Here is a 21,422-nt window from a genome sequence, read left to right as displayed (position 1 = left end):
TTTTATTAACTTTTTATTTAATATTACTTTTTTATTAATTTTCGGACTTGTTATATTATCCTAACATAATAAAAATCCGCCTCCGTAGTGTAATGGTCAGCACGCTCGGCTACCGTTCTGGAGGACCCGGGTTCGATTCCCAGGGGGGGGTAAGAATAAATATGATTGATTTTTTCACTGTAATATTTATTCAATATTACCCTGGACTGGTACTTGAAGCGGAGGGCTGATCACCTTTCCTTCATGTGTAAACGATCAAGATAACGCTGCGTTTATATGACGCAGTGCCCTATGCACCATTGGGGTGCGGATAAGGGTTTTATTATTATTTAATAAAAATTAAGTAAGACGTCATACTTTTAGTATTATAGAATTATCGCTCGCTATAATTAGCCGAAACAGAATATATCACTAAAAACACGCAAGATATATCAGCGTGGCGCTAATATTAGATTTTCGTTTATTGTTTTATAAACAAATCGCCGCTGATTTTATTATCTCGATGCTGTTTGTTCCCGATATTGGCTTTGTACAATTTACGATTATTTGATGTGCATATTTAATTCGATATTCGTTTCGCTGTTTATCACAGCGAATGCGATATTTTATTTCGGCCATATCTATTAATTTATTTCAACCTCTTGTCGTACGGATTTTTAGTCCCTTTTCACATGTATATTGTTTACCAAAATTTGCTCTTGGATGACGATTTAACAAAACTATTGTTTTAATGAATTTCTAATCATCAATTTTTAAGTTTTAGTTGGTAAATACCACTATTTCTTCAAATCTATTGTGACACGTAGAAGAAAACATTCACCTGTAGATGAAAACATCTGTAGTTTTCGAAACTAGTCGTGTGTAATGAAATGAAACTCATGAAGTGGTATTATGCAAATGTTTTTTTTTTAACAATCAACTTAAATTAAAAATGGATAGATTTAACCACAAAGTCGCTGCCGAATAAATTAAGGAATTTTTTATTTATTTAAAGTGGTTACTTTATATTTTAATTGTACTATTTTCGTACAAATATTACATCAGGGCTTTGTACCTTTATACGAGTACTACAAATACCTTATCTATCTTTATACTACTTAAAATTAAATTTTATTTGACCAGCGACCGTGTTTTTTTTGTAACCGACATCATCATTCACCAGTCTGATAATGTCGGTTACAACGAAACCCGGTCATTGGTCAAATAAAAAATATGTGGAAAAAACTATATACTTGTTATTTTATTCTATATATTGTTTTGCCACACATTTGACTGCATTCAGACGACTCTCATCATTCTCTTGCCAACTCCACACATTAGAGCCCAACCGGCCTAAACACTGGCCCGATTTTACTATTTTTGATCTTCTACTTTTGACCCTTGAACTAAAAACTTCCTTTTCTTTGCTTCCAGGTTCTGTGAAAGCCAACTATGACTTCGAAACTTACAAATTATACGACATTCGAGGTCCCTTAGTACTGAGCTGTAATGTCACATTTGTACCAGACAAACCATACACATTAGAATGGTAAGACTTTTTTTTTTATTATTTAAAAATCTGATTTTGTATTCATTTAAAAGTTTACACACTTTAATATATTTTTCGTACTTTCGTAAAAAGTGAGATATGAATTTAAATTATAACAAATTATTATTTATTTAAATTCTAATTACATTTATATTGTTAAACAATTTTTAATTAATCTGTTCTCAGCAAAAATAAAAATGTTTGCACTATTCAATTTTTTTTTTTAATGGGATGTATTGAAATACCCGGTGAGTCAAATATTTAAATATTCTTTTCACTAAAGTTTCATATTTGCCCACGAAACATGGAATAGATATGATACTCACATATTTTTGGAGTGGTAATTTAAAAAAAGTATATATTGCCTTTTTTTCTTACAAAAGTGTATCTCCAGATCGAGTTAAATTTTCGCATAGTTTCCTAATGGTGAAAATTGCTCACTATTTTATTATATTGTATAAATTATTTATTTTTATATTATTTTTTGACATCTCATCAAAGATGAAGAAGAATATGGAAGTCTGGGCATTTACGGGGCTGACGACCGTCATCAGCTGGTTTAAGTGATCACTTTACACACGTGTAATATTCACCAATTCTACCCATTATTGACAACCACACTACTCAAATTCTTGGAAGTTCTTTATATATGAACCAATTTAGAAACCTTGTTCTTGAATCACTAGAACTTCACTAGAGACATCTATTGGTGAGATGTAAAGAAGCTTTCTATTAAGCAGAAACTCTTATATTAGTATGTGAGGTCCAAATCCTGGATTATAATCACACTAACTGAACAAGTATTTGGACACACTCAAAATGTTGTATTTATTTTTATTTATATTATATTATTACAGAACATGTTGAAATTATACTTAAGAATTTCAACATGTTCTGTAAATATTTATGAAATTCTGATTTAGATTTAAATACCCAATACTTTCATTACATGATCTATTAAGCATTTGCCAGTTTAGCCCGAGTGTGACTCGGGGAAAGAGTTTGCAACCTAATCATGAGCCTGAGTGCTACTCGGGAAAATCCTATTCTGACTTCTCGGTCTCGATTTTCCTGAGCCAAATATGTTTATTATATTTGTTTTTTTTTACTAACCCGAGCGGTGTTTGGGCAGTCTTTTTTCGACTTGTTGGTGGCGATTTCTTGCACCGGTAAATTTTCTTACCAAAATTCGACTGTTAAGTTAACACATACTTAAAAAATCAAATATACCGATATATTTTTACTCCTTGGTATGTTATTTTTTTCAAGTTGTATTGATGTTGTCGAGTCATAACTCCTTACAGTTGCAGTCCTTGTAGTTGCGGTTATAACTCGATAATATGGTACATTTGTAATTTAGAATTCTTGAAACGTGTCACATATTATCATATAAGTATATGTAAATAAAATGAGATTTCAATCCAACCTTGTATAATTTTGGATATTATACCCAAAAATTTTAAATGGAATTGTATCAACTGTCTGCAGTTACAATAAATATGGTACATTTGTACTTATTTATCAAGTGCATATGTTGTAAATTGTTTAGGTAACCTTTTATAACATTTGTCGCATTACACTTCCAGGTTAAAAGAGGAGAAGCCCGTATCAGAGGTGAGCAGTCTGCAAGGGCGCTATCGGCTGATCCCCAACGAGAACAAGTTGCTGATTGAGCGCACGCAGGAGGGCGACGCCGGCAGCTACACGTGTCGGCCCGCCAACGCCAGCGCCGACATGAGCGCAGACATCAACGTGGTGGCCAAGCCCGCCGCCAAGCTGCCGCCCAACACCAGCGTCGTGGAGGGCGAGAAGCTCAAGCTGGTCTGCGGCGCCGTCGGCAACCCCTCCCCCGTCGTGGAGTGGACTATCGGTGCGTACCGACTCTACAGTCGGGCAACTGTGTGGCCTAACCTACACATACTACACGTGTGTGTGTGTGTGTGTGCTGCTGTGTGTAGTCTCTGTTAACATATTTTAGACGGCTGTTTTTTACGCCTGCGGACCGCTGGCGACAGGGTTTGACAATTCTGTACAAATAGTTTAAACCTTAACAAAGAGATTGGTACATAATATTCATATAAAAATATCACATAATTCCTTCTTTTCTGACTTTGAAATGAGGCTGGTGCAGAAGGTAAAAAACCCCTCCCGTCCTTAAGCATCAATCGACCGAACTGGTAGAAATATCTTTCCCGTCCTAAGTGTCAATTAATATTTCATATTGAGAAAAACTAAGTGCACACAGGCAGTGTGGCCAATTGGCATAAAACATACCAGACCATAGTGCGCCATGCGCCTCCTCTAGCTCTTACTCGACGTAGAGGGACCCTTCACCCGTCACAGGGTAAACTATCGATATATACCGACCATCAAGCCACCAACCATAGCATGCACCATCAGTTCATTACATTGATTACTTCACCTGTCTTAAAGTGCTACATTTAGTTTTCTGTCATATAGTTTTGTTTTTATTACATTATCTGACTAACTACATTTACCAAAATTCATTTAATTTCACCAGAAAATATGAGACAACTATCAGCAGTCATCATATCCATCAAGAAAAAAAACTAACTTCTTCCTTAGCTCAACAGTGTTTCCGTGGTTCAGGCATATGGTTATAAATTGTTTTACCATTATGAGAATCTAGAAACTCACAGTCTGTGACACTGATCATGGTACTACAACCATATATTCAATGCTGCGGGAAACCTATCTCTCTCTGGCAACATTGTAGTGATGAGAATCAGACTAATAGAATAATATTCTATTAGTCTGACTTTGCAATTTTGTAATGAAAATGGTTACATGTTATTTCTTTTAAAAATTGCTTAAAAAATTATGGTGTGTCTTATAGTCCGTAAAATACTGTATGTTTATTAATTTTTCAATCACAATGATTAACACCGCTAACCAGTTCTCAGTTAAGCCTGAGTGTGACTCGGGCAAGGAGTTTGCATTGTAATGATGAGCCCGAGTGCTGCTCGGGAAAATCGTATTCAGATTTCTCGGTATTGATTTGCTTGATCCAAATTTATTTTTGTTTTTGTTTTATTGACTAACTTGAGCAGTGTTCAGGCGGTCTTATTTCGACTTTTTGGTGACGATTTCTTGCACTGGAAATTTTTCTTGCCAAAATTCAACTGTTAAGTGGTTAATCACAGAATAAACTTTTAAAAAATTAATTAAACATTAATTATTTTTATATAATTTATTTTAATTTATGTTTCTTTTCAAGTGGTCTCTGCGGACATACAGCGCGACCAAACCAGTCCTGGCACACCCAGAACTCGCATGCCATGAATCGTAACAATGAAGCATTTATTGTTTTAACTCAATATACACTTTAGACTACATTTTACAAGTCTGACCTGTTTTTAAATTATATAATGTTGCCTAAAACGTAAATGTAAATGTATGAAGTTGTTAATAATTTGATGTGTTCACTCCCAGAAGAATAAGTAGAAATTATAAAAATCTACCTCACTTCAAAACTTACCATCGGGGTTTTGTATATCTGTATGAAATGTAAATATGTTGAATTCATTTGTTAAAAAAAAAAATGTATTTACCATTTTAATGTTATAGAATTTGTTTTTCGTTTATCGAAATATCTTATTAAAATGCTTTGCGTTTTCACAAAAAAGAAGCAAAAAATTGTAATCACTTGTATCATTAAATGGTAAAACCTTTGATTTTATTACTTAGAACATTATTTTAAAACAATATCTTTTCGTTATATCATATAAAATATCAATCGTTTTCTGATAATATCATTCTGGTTTACTATTGATGTCATTAGTGCGATACTTGTGGATATTTTGGGTTGCATTTTAGTGTCCATTATCACAGCTGATTTTTTAATGTAATGTTCTGTGTTATCTTATTCATTTGCAAAACATAGTTGAGGGTAATAATAATAATCATCCTAATTTCTACGCTTTACTGTTTGTAATACTGGCAAGAAGTATTATCAACTTATTGCATAATAACCCAAAATATTCACCATCTGTATTCATGCCTATTGGCATGAAAATCTTAGAAGTTTTATGACACAAATTTATCTGCAGAACCATATTCTATTTTGAGTTAAATGTGTTAATTTAATAATACATAATAATTTTATTGCTACACGTACATTTCATATAATCAGCAGCATCAATATTTGTTCATCTTCCTCAACTCACCTTGGCAGTTTTTATCACCTTCCATTAAAATTTAATATTCTTCTGCAAACATGTTTATCAAATGTAATTGTGTACTATCATATTGACTTGATTTTAATGGAATTTAGGATTCTTCCATTCTTTTTTCACTGGAACATCTATCATATTATACAAAGCAATTCAATTTTGATATTCAAATATTGTGTAGAAATTTCAAATATACAATTGTAATTTTTTTTTTCATAAGGTATCATTGGATTATTTCAAATTATTGAAAATTTCAATGCTAGTTTCTACCCACTGCTTTGTGAGAGGGTTTTAGTAATCTTCAACCAAAACCCATAGGTATTTTATTGAAATATGTATTTTTAAGATGGTATTTCGAATGATTGTACAAAATCTTTAAACTAAATGAGAAAGTCCACTTAACTTACAAAAAGAGAAATTTTTTAAATAATTTTGAAAGCAATTGAATTAAGCGCAAACGCAACATCTCGTACTTACTCCTTAGAATCGATTTTGTTTTATCGTTTCCATACAATCCTGTGAAGTTAATAGAAGTTTTGTAAATTCTAGGAAATGAGACGTACACGGAAAGCAGGGGAAGGGTATCGTTAACTGATGAGAATGGTGTGAAGAATGCCGTGTTTACGCTTGCGGAAGTCACGCCCGAGGACAGGGGGGACTACTACTGCCGAGCGACCAACATTGCCAGCCAGTTTGTCAACTCTACACGAGACGGCACCTTCGTTAGGGTCAAGGGTAAGTGCCCAACACACAGTTCAAGAATGAGCGTTTTCACAAAGACATTACTGGAGATACTCATCTTTTTTTATAAATATAATATTAAAAGTTTCCTTCTTAGTAATCAATTAATCATTAATAACATAAATATAAATATATACAAAAAAAATATGGAATATAACGTTCTATTCATAAACCCAATTACAAATGCTTTAAAATAAAGTTGTTAACCATATTAAAGTTAGCTAATACTACACTTCGATGAATTATCTGTGTTTTGGGCACCAAACAAAAGATAGATAAAGATCACAACTAGAAATAAACTTTAATTTAATTTATTACAAGGCTCCTTGTGAGTAATACCATGGTTTTACATTTATATATATATATATATATATATATATATATATATATATATATATATATATATATATATATATATGTATATATTGTATATATATATTGAATTTAATTATATTTTATAAATGTGATAATTACTCTATTCCGGGGAGAATTCTTTCTTGCTGTCTTTTTAAACAGAAATTAAAGGTGTACATACGCCTTGTATGACGTAATTCAACACTTATGCTTTTAAATGCATAACAGTCAACGTCATTAAGTAATTGATTGAAGAATAACAAATCAGAAGGCATTCTCCCAGTGTAAGCATGCTTGTGGTGTTATACTAATATTGAATTGTTTTTAGTAGTTTGAATTGTAAAATTTCTTAGTTGTGTATCAATATTTTGTGTTTTTAATCCAGTTTTAGTTATTGCATGACCATTCACTTAACTCTATCAATGTATAATAATGGCATAGCTATGGTATAAGCGTGTTATAGAAAAATGCAAAAAAGACAAATACTTTCTTAAGATATTTTGTTTTTTTTTTTACTTAGTTGGCAATTTTAATTTTTTCCATGACGCATGTAGTTTTTGAAAGCATGCAGTATAAGCTTTTTATGTTTAATGCGCGTTTTGTTATTTATATATTTGATACATGATTTCATTTGGACTTTAACTTAAGGCACAATGCAATTTAGTACATTTAAAAAATAATGTATTATAATATACTTATGTACCATTCTTACGAATGGTTTTTAAATATTGTGCCAAAAATTTGATTACGGTGAATAAAATTTAATGAACATACTACTGTTAAAATCCAATCACTTTCCTATTATTATTTATATTTACAGTAAATAAAAATTAAAGATTTTTAACAGTTAATAAATTTAATTCAAGATAAGTTAAATATTTTAATACATTGTTACAATTACCATAAGCTTATTAAATCTTTTTTTAGCTTTACTTTAATATAACATATTTAATCAACCTGCTGGGAAAAATAATCTCATCATGATTTTTTACAAAAAATATATATTTTAGATATTTAGATATAGAAAATGAATGTGTATCAAATAAAAAAAATATATTTATTTTAAAGTGTTTGCAATATTTATTTATTTTATTTAAAACTTTTTGTATATTTGATCAGTACATTGTGGATGCAATTGAAACATTATCCGCTAACAAACCAAAGTGCTCTTGATTGTAAAAATTGCCAGGTAATAAAATTGTAATTTTTTTACCTGGCAACTTATCATTTAAGTAGGGTGAAGAATGTGTGTAATAAAAAATGAATTTAAGTTAGTAAAATGATTGTGTCTGCTTCCAGATAAATTGGCCGCCTTGTGGCCATTCCTGGGTATCTGTGCCGAAGTGTTTGTTTTATGTGCCATCATCCTGATTTACGAGAAGAGGCGAAACAAGCCTGATATGGAGGAGTCTGATACTGACCAAAGTCCCGATCAGTAAGTCCTTTCAAAATACTTTTCCTAATACACTTTTTAGTTTTTATTCATCTTTTATTGATATTTACATTTTTAGCTAGAATTTTCAATGGAGTTTGTAAAATGTTGGATTTAAAAAGTGGCTGCATATTCCGGGACTGAAATTATGGTGAAAAGATAATGCATTAATTACGTTATATAGACAACTTTAACTTTACTTCTATTCTGTAAAAAAAAAAAAAACAAATATTTTATTGTTCATTATCACTAACTTCTTAACGAAACTCATCGATAACAGGTTTCGAAATGCCAAAATTGTCAAAAAAAGTCAAATCAAAGTTATCTATACTCCATAGTTAACGTGTTATCTTTTCACATTGATTCCAGACCGGAACTGTCGGTTTAAGTGTCTTAAAGGAATAAGGGCTCATGTACCAGACGGTAATTTAGTTTTGCAAAAGCCGCACATGAATTGTAACGTGCAACTCCCTTTGTGGTGATTAAATGGTGGGTTCGATGCCTATCTTGATAAATGTAAGAATAAATTTGTTTTTCCTTACTATTTTGATAGAAAATTGTAAACCACCAGCTACTTATTACATTTGAATACATGAAAAAAACTATTAATTAATTCGCTAGATATCTACATTTTTCATTGAAGATCTATGTGAATTTGAAAACATGTATATTTTGAAAACTAATAATTTTAACTCAAGAAAAGCAATCCATTTCTCACAATTTTTTTGGTTTTTAATAGATAGTTTTAGTGACTTCTAGATATTTTCGTTTTATATTTGTCGACTTAATTAAATTCTAAGAATTCACATTACTTTTAAAAAAATTGTAGTTCAGTTAGTAAATATCACACATTTTTGTAATTGTATTGTGACACATCGCTCACTCCTTTCAAGAACGTCATAAATCAAAAACTTGATTTTTCAGGAGAACGTTTTTAAAGTTGAAAAATATAATACAATGTACTAAAAACAAATATGAAGCCACTTACTGAACTTTTTACTATGCAACAGATCTTTTTAGGTAAAACCTGAAGGTTTTTTCTCCATTTGAAAAATATTTATTATATTTTAAAAAAATAATTAAACAATACCTTTTCATCAAAATGCAAAAACAACATTTTCTGCCCTGTAGCGGGTAAATATTAAGTTTAAAATATGCCCCTTTTGCTGGGATATAATACATTTTCTGGGCATTCCGAAAACATGCCCAACTCAAAATTCACGATTTTTGATTTATGACGTTCTTGAAAGGAGTGAGCGACATGTTTTAATGGACTCAATATCAACCACCTTATATAGTGATAGTAATGATTTTAATCTAATCGAAACATGTGTTACAATTCAGTTTATCAATTTGTGTCAGTTGTAAGTTAACTTTAGGTTTAACTTTTAAATATATGTAATTACTCATTTCTTTTTATTTAATATGTAATTGAATGTCATTGAAAAAGTTGATTTTTTTTTAATGTTTTTTAAAAAAATGTAATTTTCAATAATTAAAAAAAAAACTTCTCTGTATTATTTATGTGCCTATTATATGCAATGTTTCTTAAACATTATTTTTATAATCAAACTAGTTAATTTTTCCTTCTCTCTGTATTTTCATGGTTATTTATTTAAATGTATATAATGTCAAATATTATTTATATTCGTGTAATTATTATTATTTTATATAATTTTATTTACATATATCACATGCATTTATAATTTTTCTATGCACAGTTTTTTCTATTGTATTTGTTAATCATCCGAAAACTTCCAAATGTTTATGCTTTCATAAAATATAGGAGTTTTAGTTTTGTATTCGTCAACTAACCACCTGAAATTTGGACATTTTTATAAAACTGAAGCTCCCAATTTTTAAAAAACTTATTTATTTACATTTTCCATATTATAAATTATTTATTCATATCCATCCTGAATGTATATTTCATCTTTTACTTTACTTTGTAATTAAATATAATGTCATTCATTTTTAAGAAACCTGAAATATACCATCATTTAATTCCTATCTCATAATTCTTAAAGCTTTATGCATGGGTAAATTTCGCATGATTTTCCATTTTCTAGTAATTAATTACACAACACATACTCAATTCATAAACCCTGTTTATTAATGCTTCACAGCCATATTTGTAGACTTCTTTATTAAGGAAAAACACTTGTGAATACATATTTTTTATAAGAAAATAAGCTTTTCTAATAGTGTTCATAAAAAAACTTTAAATAAGTATTAACTAAAATAACAATAATAACATTCTATGAAAATAAACTAGCAAATATAATGTAAGGCTCTCCGATAATTTTTGTCAATATTTAATCGGTGATATCGCTTTTTTTTAAGTCTAGCAGGAATAAAATGATGCAAAACTTTTATTATTAATATCTTTGTGTGAAAGATTTTAGCACCATGCAACTCATGCAAACTCTGAAGGTGTAATTTTCTATGAGAATACAAGAATTATTTTTTTTACTATTATGTAAATGTATTTTTATTTTGGAAGAAAACAATTTTGTCGATCCGCATATTTGTAACGTAATCAGCGATATATATATCTACTCTCAATGGGGCCACCAAATTTTTATGTCTAAATAGGATTAAAATGGTTTATGAATTAAATATTTATGAGAAATTTGTATAGGAATGATTGAATATTTAATATCAATTGCTACTTGGTTTAAAAGTCTAGAGTATGTGAATTCTATTAGAAAGCCCGTTGTTTCCTTTATATATAAATATTCTTTAACAATTTACGTTAACTTGAGCAACAAATGAATAAACACAATTATTTTGTTTTTCGCAGTTACTTAAAAATCAATTGAGCTACATATTTAAAATTTTATATCTTTATTTCTTTCAAAACAATATAGCCAAGTATTTGAGGAATTCATTAATGAAGGTTTATTCTTGTGTACACATCTTTTAAAAAGATAAAGTTGTTACTCATACAATCACATAATACATGAAGGTACACAACATATTGTTTTTAATATGTATATTCTGTCATCATCCATCTTTCAAAGAGATGTTTCTCATTTTACTGAGATTCCGAAGTCTTGTGTTTAGACCTTTTATTGTTGAATATAAGGAATAAATCTATTTGCATGAATGCTTTTTTTTTTAAATAGATCATATAATGTTTATGAACATTATCATGCAAATCGATTTTTTTTAATTTTATTATTAAAATCACAAAACTAGTGCTTCAAATATAAATTTTGAAAAATATACATAATTTTTTTTATTGTTTCTTATAATAAATAAGCCTAAACACAAGTCAGTGTAAAGTCTATAAATAAAAATCGACACATGAAGGAGACAAAGTTAGTGAAACTAATTAATTTCATATATCTATTATACACAGGTTAAAGAAATAATATTATTGTTCAAGAATTATTAACCTGTTCACAAAAATATATGTAATATTTCTTACACTTTGTACACATCACATGACAACAAATACAATTTGAATATTTTCCGATGTATGTATGTATGTTCAATCTGTTGTACAATTTGTAATTATATCTATCTATAGTTATTTTGCATTCTTCAGTGACTGGCTTACCGTTTTTCTTAAATGTAATGCTGTAGTGATTTTGGAGAGCGCATCGATCATGTAGAAGTTTGGCTTTCTTCCATACCTTTGGTTGAACTCATCAGCACGAGTTGTGGCTCACCCGGCTTGCGTCAGCTGTCTCGTGAGATAGTTCCGTCTCATGGAAACTGTTACATGTTTTCAGGAAACATACTCCGGACCACAGCAAGGAGCGCGACGTGCGACACAGAAAGTGAGATAGGCGTATTTAGGAACAGAGTGTATAACGAACCATCCACGTTTACAGTTGGGAATGGTGGAACAATTACGGTGTATGTGAACCATCAGGAATACTTAGATATTATTGTATTACATTCTCCTTTCACTTTCATGTAAAGTCTGCGCAGTCTAGTCGGATAATGTCGGCGATCGGTGGTCGCCGGTCGCCGGTCGCCGCTGCCGATCGATGAAGTGAGAACACGAGCGGGGCGGCGCTTATATGAAATGTTTGTTGCTTGACAATTGCCTTCATTTTTTAGATGTGTCATAATCTATTTTACAATTGTTAATTTACGATGTTGTATATGAAGATGATATTTATATTTGAAAAGTATTTAAATTGTTGGAAAGAAAAGCCTATACAAAACTGCCATTGTGTGTTACAATTTATTAGTAAAATTTGCTAATGCTTATAATAATGATTATATTATAATTATCCGAAATAAGACTTGTCTTTACACGAATGGAAATGTTAAGTGAGTGCCTGCGTGGAACATTAAGTATGGTGTCGCAATATATGCTAATTATTCCATGTCCGCCCGATTAACCAATTCTTTTTCCCTCATTTATTTTTCCATATAAATACGTGTTCAAATCTAAATCATTTTCTTACATTTTTGATGGTTTAGTAAATCTGAACTTGTGTTATATAACGTATTTGGTTTCTACTGTTTTGTAACATTGTTATACCTACTATGTAGAGGAATATTTGTATGTACGTATTTCTCATTTTAAACAAATTTATATGTTGAAAATTTTACTTGATAGATTTGTTTGTAAATTTACTTTTGTATAACCGTAATTTTATTGTATTTGCTTTCACTTGTATAGAGTATATTATTAGCATTCTATGGATTTATAAAAGAGTATCTTTGTTCAAATAAGTCAACAAAGATTTTGTTTATAAATCTATTAGAAGTCTCCTATATAAATTAGCAGAGGTGCAATTGGCCTATTGGCTGAGTTTTTCTAACGGGTAATACTGTATGAAATGAAGAAGAAATAACTTGATGACAAGCAATTTTAGTATATAGAATAAGTTGTAAACATTTGCTTAATTTACTTGTGTTATTCAATCACTGATAAGTGGAGTGAATTAAGCGGATACAATCTGGCGGTATACCCGTACTTATAAAGAACTCCAATGTATCTATGGTTTTCTAATAGAAAACGCCACTTAGGGATTATTCAATACTTACCTCGGTAGACAATGTGAGATTAAGAATATATTTCACCATTGAATAGTGTTTTCCTTATAAAACAGTTAATTTCTGCGTAATATGAAATTTAGTACCTTAAATAAATAATAACAGTTCACGCGAGTGAATGCGTTAATTGGAATAGAATTTTGTACCAGATAAATAAAATTACTGATTAAAATGCGTGTACATAATGAATAAAAACACTAATACCCACCTTAAAGCTATTCTCAATACAGCAATATTATAATGTATAACACTTGGTGAATAACACTCGAGGACAATGAAGAAAGTCTGTAAAATATTAAGTGCCAGTTTTCTTGGCATTGTAATATGTACATATGAAGAGAATGTATATTATATTTAGGTAATGGTTATATAAGTATATAATATTATAATATTACACACTCCACTTTGTTTGTATGTACTTGTTATCAGGGAATGTTATTATTTGTTTTAATTGAAATGTAGGTAGATTTCTTTTCTATGCTAAAAGTTGAAAATTTAGAGATAATAAAAAATAGTTACCGTATAAAGTTTAGAAATCGATTTCACATCTAAATAAAATAAACCAATCTTAAATAATAGTCTTACCGGTTACTTATTACTACGTTTCTACTTGCGCGAAATCGCAAACTATTCTCCTGGACTTTTATGGCTAAAGTACTCGTCGAGGTACTACGTATCGCTTATCGATACCAACTATGTATTTCAGGTGTATTGTTTTGTGATAGTTCTTTTTCTTTTGCCTGAAGTGCTGACATTGTATGTTAAAATATCGCATTATTACAATTAGTTATTCTTATCTACTCGATAAACCGTTATTACTTTAATTCTGCGACTGTCAGACAAGTTACTAAGTATGGAAATCTCCTAATGTACGTGTACTTATACTAGAACAAAATCCTTAATTCGTTTCTATTCTAAATTAACCCGATAGATGAAAACTGCTTTTATAAGAATTCTGTGTAATATCTTTAGAGACTTTAATCCTCTGGAAGCAATGCACTTGTTAGGAATGGGAACCTGCGCCACGAGGCGTACTCCATCCCGCCTCATGTAGCGGTTTAACCTTTGGAATTAATGTTGCACTTCAATCTATTATACAAGTCAAATATACTTAGGTAATTCTCTTCTTACTAGATAGATAATGGTTGCATGGGGAGTGGCCGTGCACTGGCTCCGCTGCCACTCCACTGAGAGGGTGGCGGAGCGACTCTCTCGTCCCTTGAGAGTCGCGCGGAGTACGCGGACACTCTTCCCAGCGGAGACAGAAAGTGACCCTCTTCACCTTTGGCACCAAATAAACTTAATTTAGGATAACTACCAATTTCAACTAATATGGATAATATTTAACAGCTCTGCATGTTTCTTTTATACTTCATCATTTTTGTACGCGTAACATTTTGATGTGTGAATCGTTGATTATATATTATTATATTTTTATGAAGTTTTAAATTAAGGCATGCTACAATCTTTTTCTAGTTATTTGGCTTATATAATACAAATATCTGATATTTTTATTGAAAATAAACAATAGAAATTGTTCATTATGGAATTAATAAATAATATAAAATTGTTAAATCAAAGTTGTTATTTAAGCAATTCACAAAATATCGAGTATGGTGGTGATGGAACTAATAATACAGCACACATTACTTATATTCATAATTTTATTTGAACATTATACATATTTAGTTGTAAATACCTCGTGCCCATACAACCATAAGTTTAAATCTATATTCGTGCTTTTAGTTTTGACTATTGTAAACTCTTGGCTTAATTTTATAATAAACCTATCTAAAATAAAACAGCCCTCTTTCGAATCCTGCTTATTTCACTTGGTTTAATGTTATAACGATTAGCGAGTTTGCAGAATACGTTGAATTATGACTATTGTTACCATTTATTATTTTAGAGTTGTGGTTGTATGTAAAATTATTAGTACTTTATTATTTTATTAATTTGGAAAGAATCTTATATCTCTCAAACAGTTAATAAAACAAAATATTGATTTGGCGTGTTTTTTTGTTTCCTCTGCTTTTAGGAAAAAGGGATAAGCTGTTACAAGTGGAACATATGTTGATGGAAGTGAAGTATAGATGCTCCAATATTGTGAAGCCGGGCTACTGCCACACCACCACTGCTTCACCTTACTTACCCTGTACTCTAAATAGTCACTTCAACTCTTACTTCTCTTCATTCTGACACTTATTTCATTATATTATACTTTCATACATAATATTTACCTTCATTTTTATTGTTAAGTAATAAAATTTATTTTCTAAACATCACTTTTATTTGTTTGATTTTAAAAGCCTTTTTTTATTTTTTGTTTTACTAAGTTTTTTTTTCTTTTTTTAAATCCTCAAAGTTTTCCGTACAAACCAGTATAGTACACTGAATTTTGCTTCAAAAGTATAGAATTAAACAAATTCTCATAAAAAACAGTATTTTAGAAAAGTACTCTGAATGGCAAAACTACCTGTAAACTTTGAGAATTTATTTTATTATTAAAAAAAAAACTTGTTATTTATTTACTCAAGAGGAGATGGTGAGATATTATTTATTTATTCAAAAAAGAGAGTAAGATATATTTTATTAGATAAAATGTACATATAATATGAGTTTACTATTTTTTTAACTCATATTTTAAGCTATTTAGCGCACAAAAAAATCCTATATGGGGTATTTTATTATTCTATAAAAAATGGACAACCACAACATTATTTTAAACTCTTTATATTTATATTAACCAGAAAAACCAATCATTTTCATTACTTTTCTTTGCAAAATTCAGTCAACTATCTGTGATCAAATGCATCACCATGATGGCAAGAACTTCATTGATATTTGATTCATTTATTTCCACAGCCCATGTTGGTCAATCATAATGTGCCACTGTTGTATAAACTGCAAATTTCACATTATGGAAGCATAGAAAATAAAATTAAAACGCTGTGACATCACTCATTGCCATGTTTTTCTGCCCTTTAAAGAAATTGAAATTAATATAATGCCATTTTTTATTTAAATTTATTTTCTATAAAATCTCTCTTTATTAATTTTTAATCCCTTTTATTTTGCTGCATAATCATCACACCATTGAACACATTTTAAAAAGAAAGATTGTATTCTATATGCACAAATATTTTAATACTCTTTTCAGGTAAGCGTTAGCTTTTTGTGCTTGAAAATAGATATCGTAAGGTGTGCTTTAAACCGAAAAACTCAAATGTTTGAAGTCCCCAACACTAATCACAGGACCATGATAAAAATATTGAAGGACATTGGTACCATAAACCAAGCTAGGACACAAAATGCCGTACCCTCTTCTAGTGGAACAGAAGGTCTGTTGATAACGGTCAACAGTCCGCCTTCTACTGAGGAGTTTTACGTGGTTTCCTCCCAGCAATGAGCAAATGCTGAGAAGTTCTTGATTGGCCCACACTAGTTTATCCCTCGTGTTCCCAACACAGTTTATCACAATTTAAATAAAAATATCTTTATTTAGTTAGAAAAAACAAAAATCCTCCTATTGATCTATAAACCTTGTACATAATAAGCAAGGTAAATAATAAATGCAAACTCCATCTTTAAAAAAAAGTCACAGGACCGCAACCTGACTCGGACACTGCATTACAATTTTCCATATACATATATTTTTTTAAATCAAAGTTGAGTGCAATCACTGACTGGAAATATAAAACACATGAGGTCTACTATGTTTCTGGTTAAGATGTAGAAGAATAATTATGCAATTTCTATAATAAAAGATAGTATTTTTTTCTAAACTATCAAAATATTTTTAAAACAATTATTTACTATCAGAGCCATGCTTTTTAAATTTTTGTGTTCCTATTTTCCTTTTAACCTTTTGGCAAGGAAAGTAATAGCTCAGTAATTAGAAACTGAAGAATTTCCAAGACTTTGATTAAACATTTGGTTTTCAATTATCGTTTGAATTAATGAGTTTTTATCATGTCTATTTTGTTTTTAATTTACACAGCATGCCTCATGTTATGACAAATAGGGATGGGAAATGGTTAGGTTTTTAATATAAAAAAGACTATTCAACTATCGGTATATTTATTGTAATATACTTGAATGAATAGAGTTAGGATTTAACAAAAACCATTTTGCGTGAAAAAGCAAACAAGATTAAAAACATTAAAATAAAAATAAAAACATTTATCAAGAAATCCAGAAACTTAGAATTGAATATTTCGGAGCCTTTCTTTTATGGTCAAATATTTCCGTTACAGAAAAGGAAAAAAATATGTCTATAACACATTTGATTATATTTTCTATTCCTATAACAGTTTACACTTGGGAAAAAATACACCTTTATTGCAATATAAAGAAAAATTATATATTATTATATATGGCACAAGAATTTTGGAGAAAATCTTTTACATTTTCAGGTAAAAAAAAACAAAGTGTTTGAACCACTTATTCGTTTTTGAAATTCCATCTTATCACCGAAAAATAAGACAGCGGTTCTCAAGAGCAACTTGGAGAAAAAAAACTTTTTGATGCACGGTATTGTCATAATTAATATATTCACCAAAATGATTTCATATTTGGGTCACCATTTACACAAGGACCTACTTGAAATGATAACAAATAATAACTTTAAATGTAATATTTTATCAACATCTGTTACTGTCAAGATTGTTTGCCGTTTTGGATTTTTAAAATATTTTTTAACAAAAACAACTATGTAATTGGCCACATTGGTGACTTGCTTTCGAATTTGATAGTTAAATTTAATTTAAAGTACATGTATACCTCCATTTTCCACAACTTCATGTAAACTTTATATTTAAAATATGTATTAAAGAAAAATAATAGCAATTAGAAGGTTTAAAAAATAAATTTATCCTTACTTTCCTTTATTTTCATATTTTGAATCAATGATAGACTGTGATGCAAAAAATTATTTCCGCTTATTTCGGTGGTAGATGATTTAAAATTCAGAAATATTCTCCGCTTCCAACAAGAGGGTTTTTTAAAATAGGTAAGCCGACTGGTCATCGGGTTAGATGGCTTAAAAAAATGACCGACTGGTTGGTAGTCTGTTCGTCAGCCGAACCAATATTCAGTGCACCTCTACTTCTAATATTCTCAATTTTATCATACATAAAAAAGAATTCATATTAAGCTGGAGACTGACTGGAGCATTTCGTCGTAACATAACGTCGTAACATCGCTCGCGGCGAGCATCACCGAGCATCCAAAACTATGGATGGAGGGCTCGGCTCGGTGTACTGACTGCCTGAATGCTCTCATGCTCCGTCATTTCTCGACAAAATGCTCCGGTCAGTCTCCACCTTTACATCAAAATGTAAATCCTAGCTGGTAGGGACTTGAGATAAAATGATTTTCAGTCGAAGTGCATTATCGACCTTACATCGCCACCCAGGCCCAGCAGTGGAAGAATGCAGTTCCAGAGAGAAATTAACATTTTTATTTAAAATGCAAATCATTTTAAATTGTTATGTAATCATGTTCGGAAGAAATTTAGGTAGGTAATAAATTTTTGAGATAAAATAAAGAAATGGTTTTCAAACAACCGATTCGTAATATCTGTGCATATTTACTATGGATAAACTTTTTCAAAATTATGGATAATAATACAAGTACATAACAACATTGAAAGCTTCCGACATACAATAGTATATGGGAGAACGGACATGATGACGCATTTTATACTAAAGCTTAAGTGTTTTCTAAAATAATTATCATTCATTCTTCCTTATATCTAGATGAGGAAAGTTATCTCCACAAACGAACGTTCATCACACTTGTTGGCAGTGATATTAATACAATTAATTACAAACTTATATAATTAAACAATTACTCCGCCAAAGTCTGGAAAATGTATTGGTATGTATATAAATACTTGTGCAAGACTTTGTACTAGACGACATAAACAATATATCGACAGCCCCTACGTAAAGTACTCTATCTGCAAATCTGTCACTTTACAGGAGAGAGCTTAGAAGATTTTTTCAACGAATTTTTTTTTATTGATTAACGGTTTTATCTGAAATTCAAAACTAGTATTATCCATTCAAAAGCACGATAAAATAATGAACATTCAAAAACACAATTAAATCGTTTTAAAACATTATACTTTGTCAAAATTAAGTAGTTAGCGTTTTAGGAGTTTAGTTCATTTCGAAAATTCGATGTAGATAGCGTCTTATACGCCTGAAAACTAGGCGTAATTTATTTTATAGCATTTTTTTTTATTGTTTATTTTTGTAGATAACAGTCAGTTGATAACATACACTAAATATCTCAAAATTGACAAAATATAGTTAGAGCACTTTACGTAGGGCACGTCGATATGCATAGAGTTAAAAATACTATGCAACGTTTGAAACTAGAAATAATGTTAGTTTTTTTATTATTATTATACTTCTCTGACACTGAGCACTTACGCTCAAATTCTATTATATATTTCAATGAGATTTTATATACATATATATATATATATATATATATATATATATATATATATATATATATATATATATATATATATATATATATATATATATATATATATATATATATATATATATATATATATATATATATATATATATATATATATATATATATATATATATATATATATATATATATATATATATATATATATATATATATATATATATATATATATATATATATATATATATATATATATATATATATATATATATATATATATATATATATATATATATATATATATATATATATATATATATATATATATATATATATATATATATATATATATATATATATATATATATATATATATATATATATATATATATATATATATATATATATATATATATATATATATATATATATATATATATATATATATATATATATATATATATATATATATATATATATATATATATATATATATATATATATATATATATATATATATATATATATATATATATATATATATATATATATATATATATATATATATATATATATATATATATATATATATATATATATATATATATATATATATATATATATATATATATATATATATATATATATATATATATATATATATATATATATATATATATATATATATATATATATATATATATATATATATATATATATATATATATATATATATATATATATATATATATATATATATATATATATATATATATATATATATATATATATATATATATATATATATATATATATATATATATATATATATATATATATATATATATATATATATATATATATATATATATATATATATATATATATATATATATATATATATATATATATATATATATATATATATATATATATATATATATATATATATATATATATATATATATATATATATATATATATATATATATATATATATATATATATATATATATATATATATATATATATATATATATATATATATATATATATATATATATATATATATATATATATATATATATATATATATATATATATATATATATATATATATATATATATATATATATATATATATATATATATATATATATATATATATATATATATATATATATATATATATATATAAAGCAAACATTGTAATCTCCAAATGAATGGAATTTTAAACACTAGCAATCTCCCAGCCCCTTAAAAATAAAACACTTGGAGATTTGCTTTCACTTTACAAGTTTACTAAAGATATCTTCATATGTGCATTATGATGAGTGCTCTTTACAAGAACAATTTGGAACACTAGCGTAATTGTAATATAATATAGGAAATAACATATAAATGCACAAATACTTGACATTCAGCGTTTTGTTTAGACTTATTAACCCAAACTGCTTTAACAGGTCATTGAATTTTTTCATATGTAATAAAAGTAAAACATTCTTTAAGGTCTTCAATTTTGTCAGATGGGTATAATAATAGAATAGGGTAGGATAACGATTTGCCATACAAGAATGCTTTGTTGATTAATAACCATCTGTCAATTTTAAAATCAACGGTTGCTTGACTAATCGAAGGTTTTGAAAAAAATTATATATGTATATATTTTTGGAGAAATGAAGCCACTTATATGTAA

The 21,422-nt window shown here is 28.5% G+C and overlaps 1 protein-coding gene across 2 annotated transcripts in view; it reads left to right on the top strand.

Moving 5' to 3' along the window:
- The window catches only part of Bsg (immunoglobulin domain-containing protein Bsg), an 86,913-nt gene extending 71,358 nt beyond the window's left edge, over window positions 1-15,555 (top strand). Inside the window, exons 2-6 of one of the 2 annotated variants that reach the window (XM_088263242.1) lie at window positions 1,414-1,528; window positions 3,115-3,398; window positions 6,271-6,456; window positions 8,116-8,251; window positions 15,309-15,555. In XM_088263242.1, the coding sequence (XP_088119368.1) occupies window positions 1,414-1,528; window positions 3,115-3,398; window positions 6,271-6,456; window positions 8,116-8,251; window positions 15,309-15,321 (734 nt within the window). In that variant the 3' untranslated portion in view covers window positions 15,322-15,555. Of the gene's footprint in view, window positions 1-1,413; window positions 1,529-3,114; window positions 3,399-6,270; window positions 6,457-8,115; window positions 8,252-11,988; window positions 12,117-15,308 lie in introns of those variants that run through there. The other variant, XM_088263241.1, reaches the window with a different exon arrangement.
- The last annotated feature ends 5,867 nt before the right edge of the window (window positions 15,556-21,422 follow it).

This window comes from Brachycentrus maculatus, unplaced genomic scaffold (assembly GCF_059751285.1).
Source record: "Brachycentrus maculatus isolate JH-2025_06_01 unplaced genomic scaffold, ASM5975128v1 h1tg000197l, whole genome shotgun sequence".
Lineage (NCBI taxonomy): Eukaryota > Metazoa > Arthropoda > Insecta > Trichoptera > Brachycentridae > Brachycentrus > Brachycentrus maculatus.
This window is presented reverse-complemented; position numbering and strand designations above follow the sequence as displayed.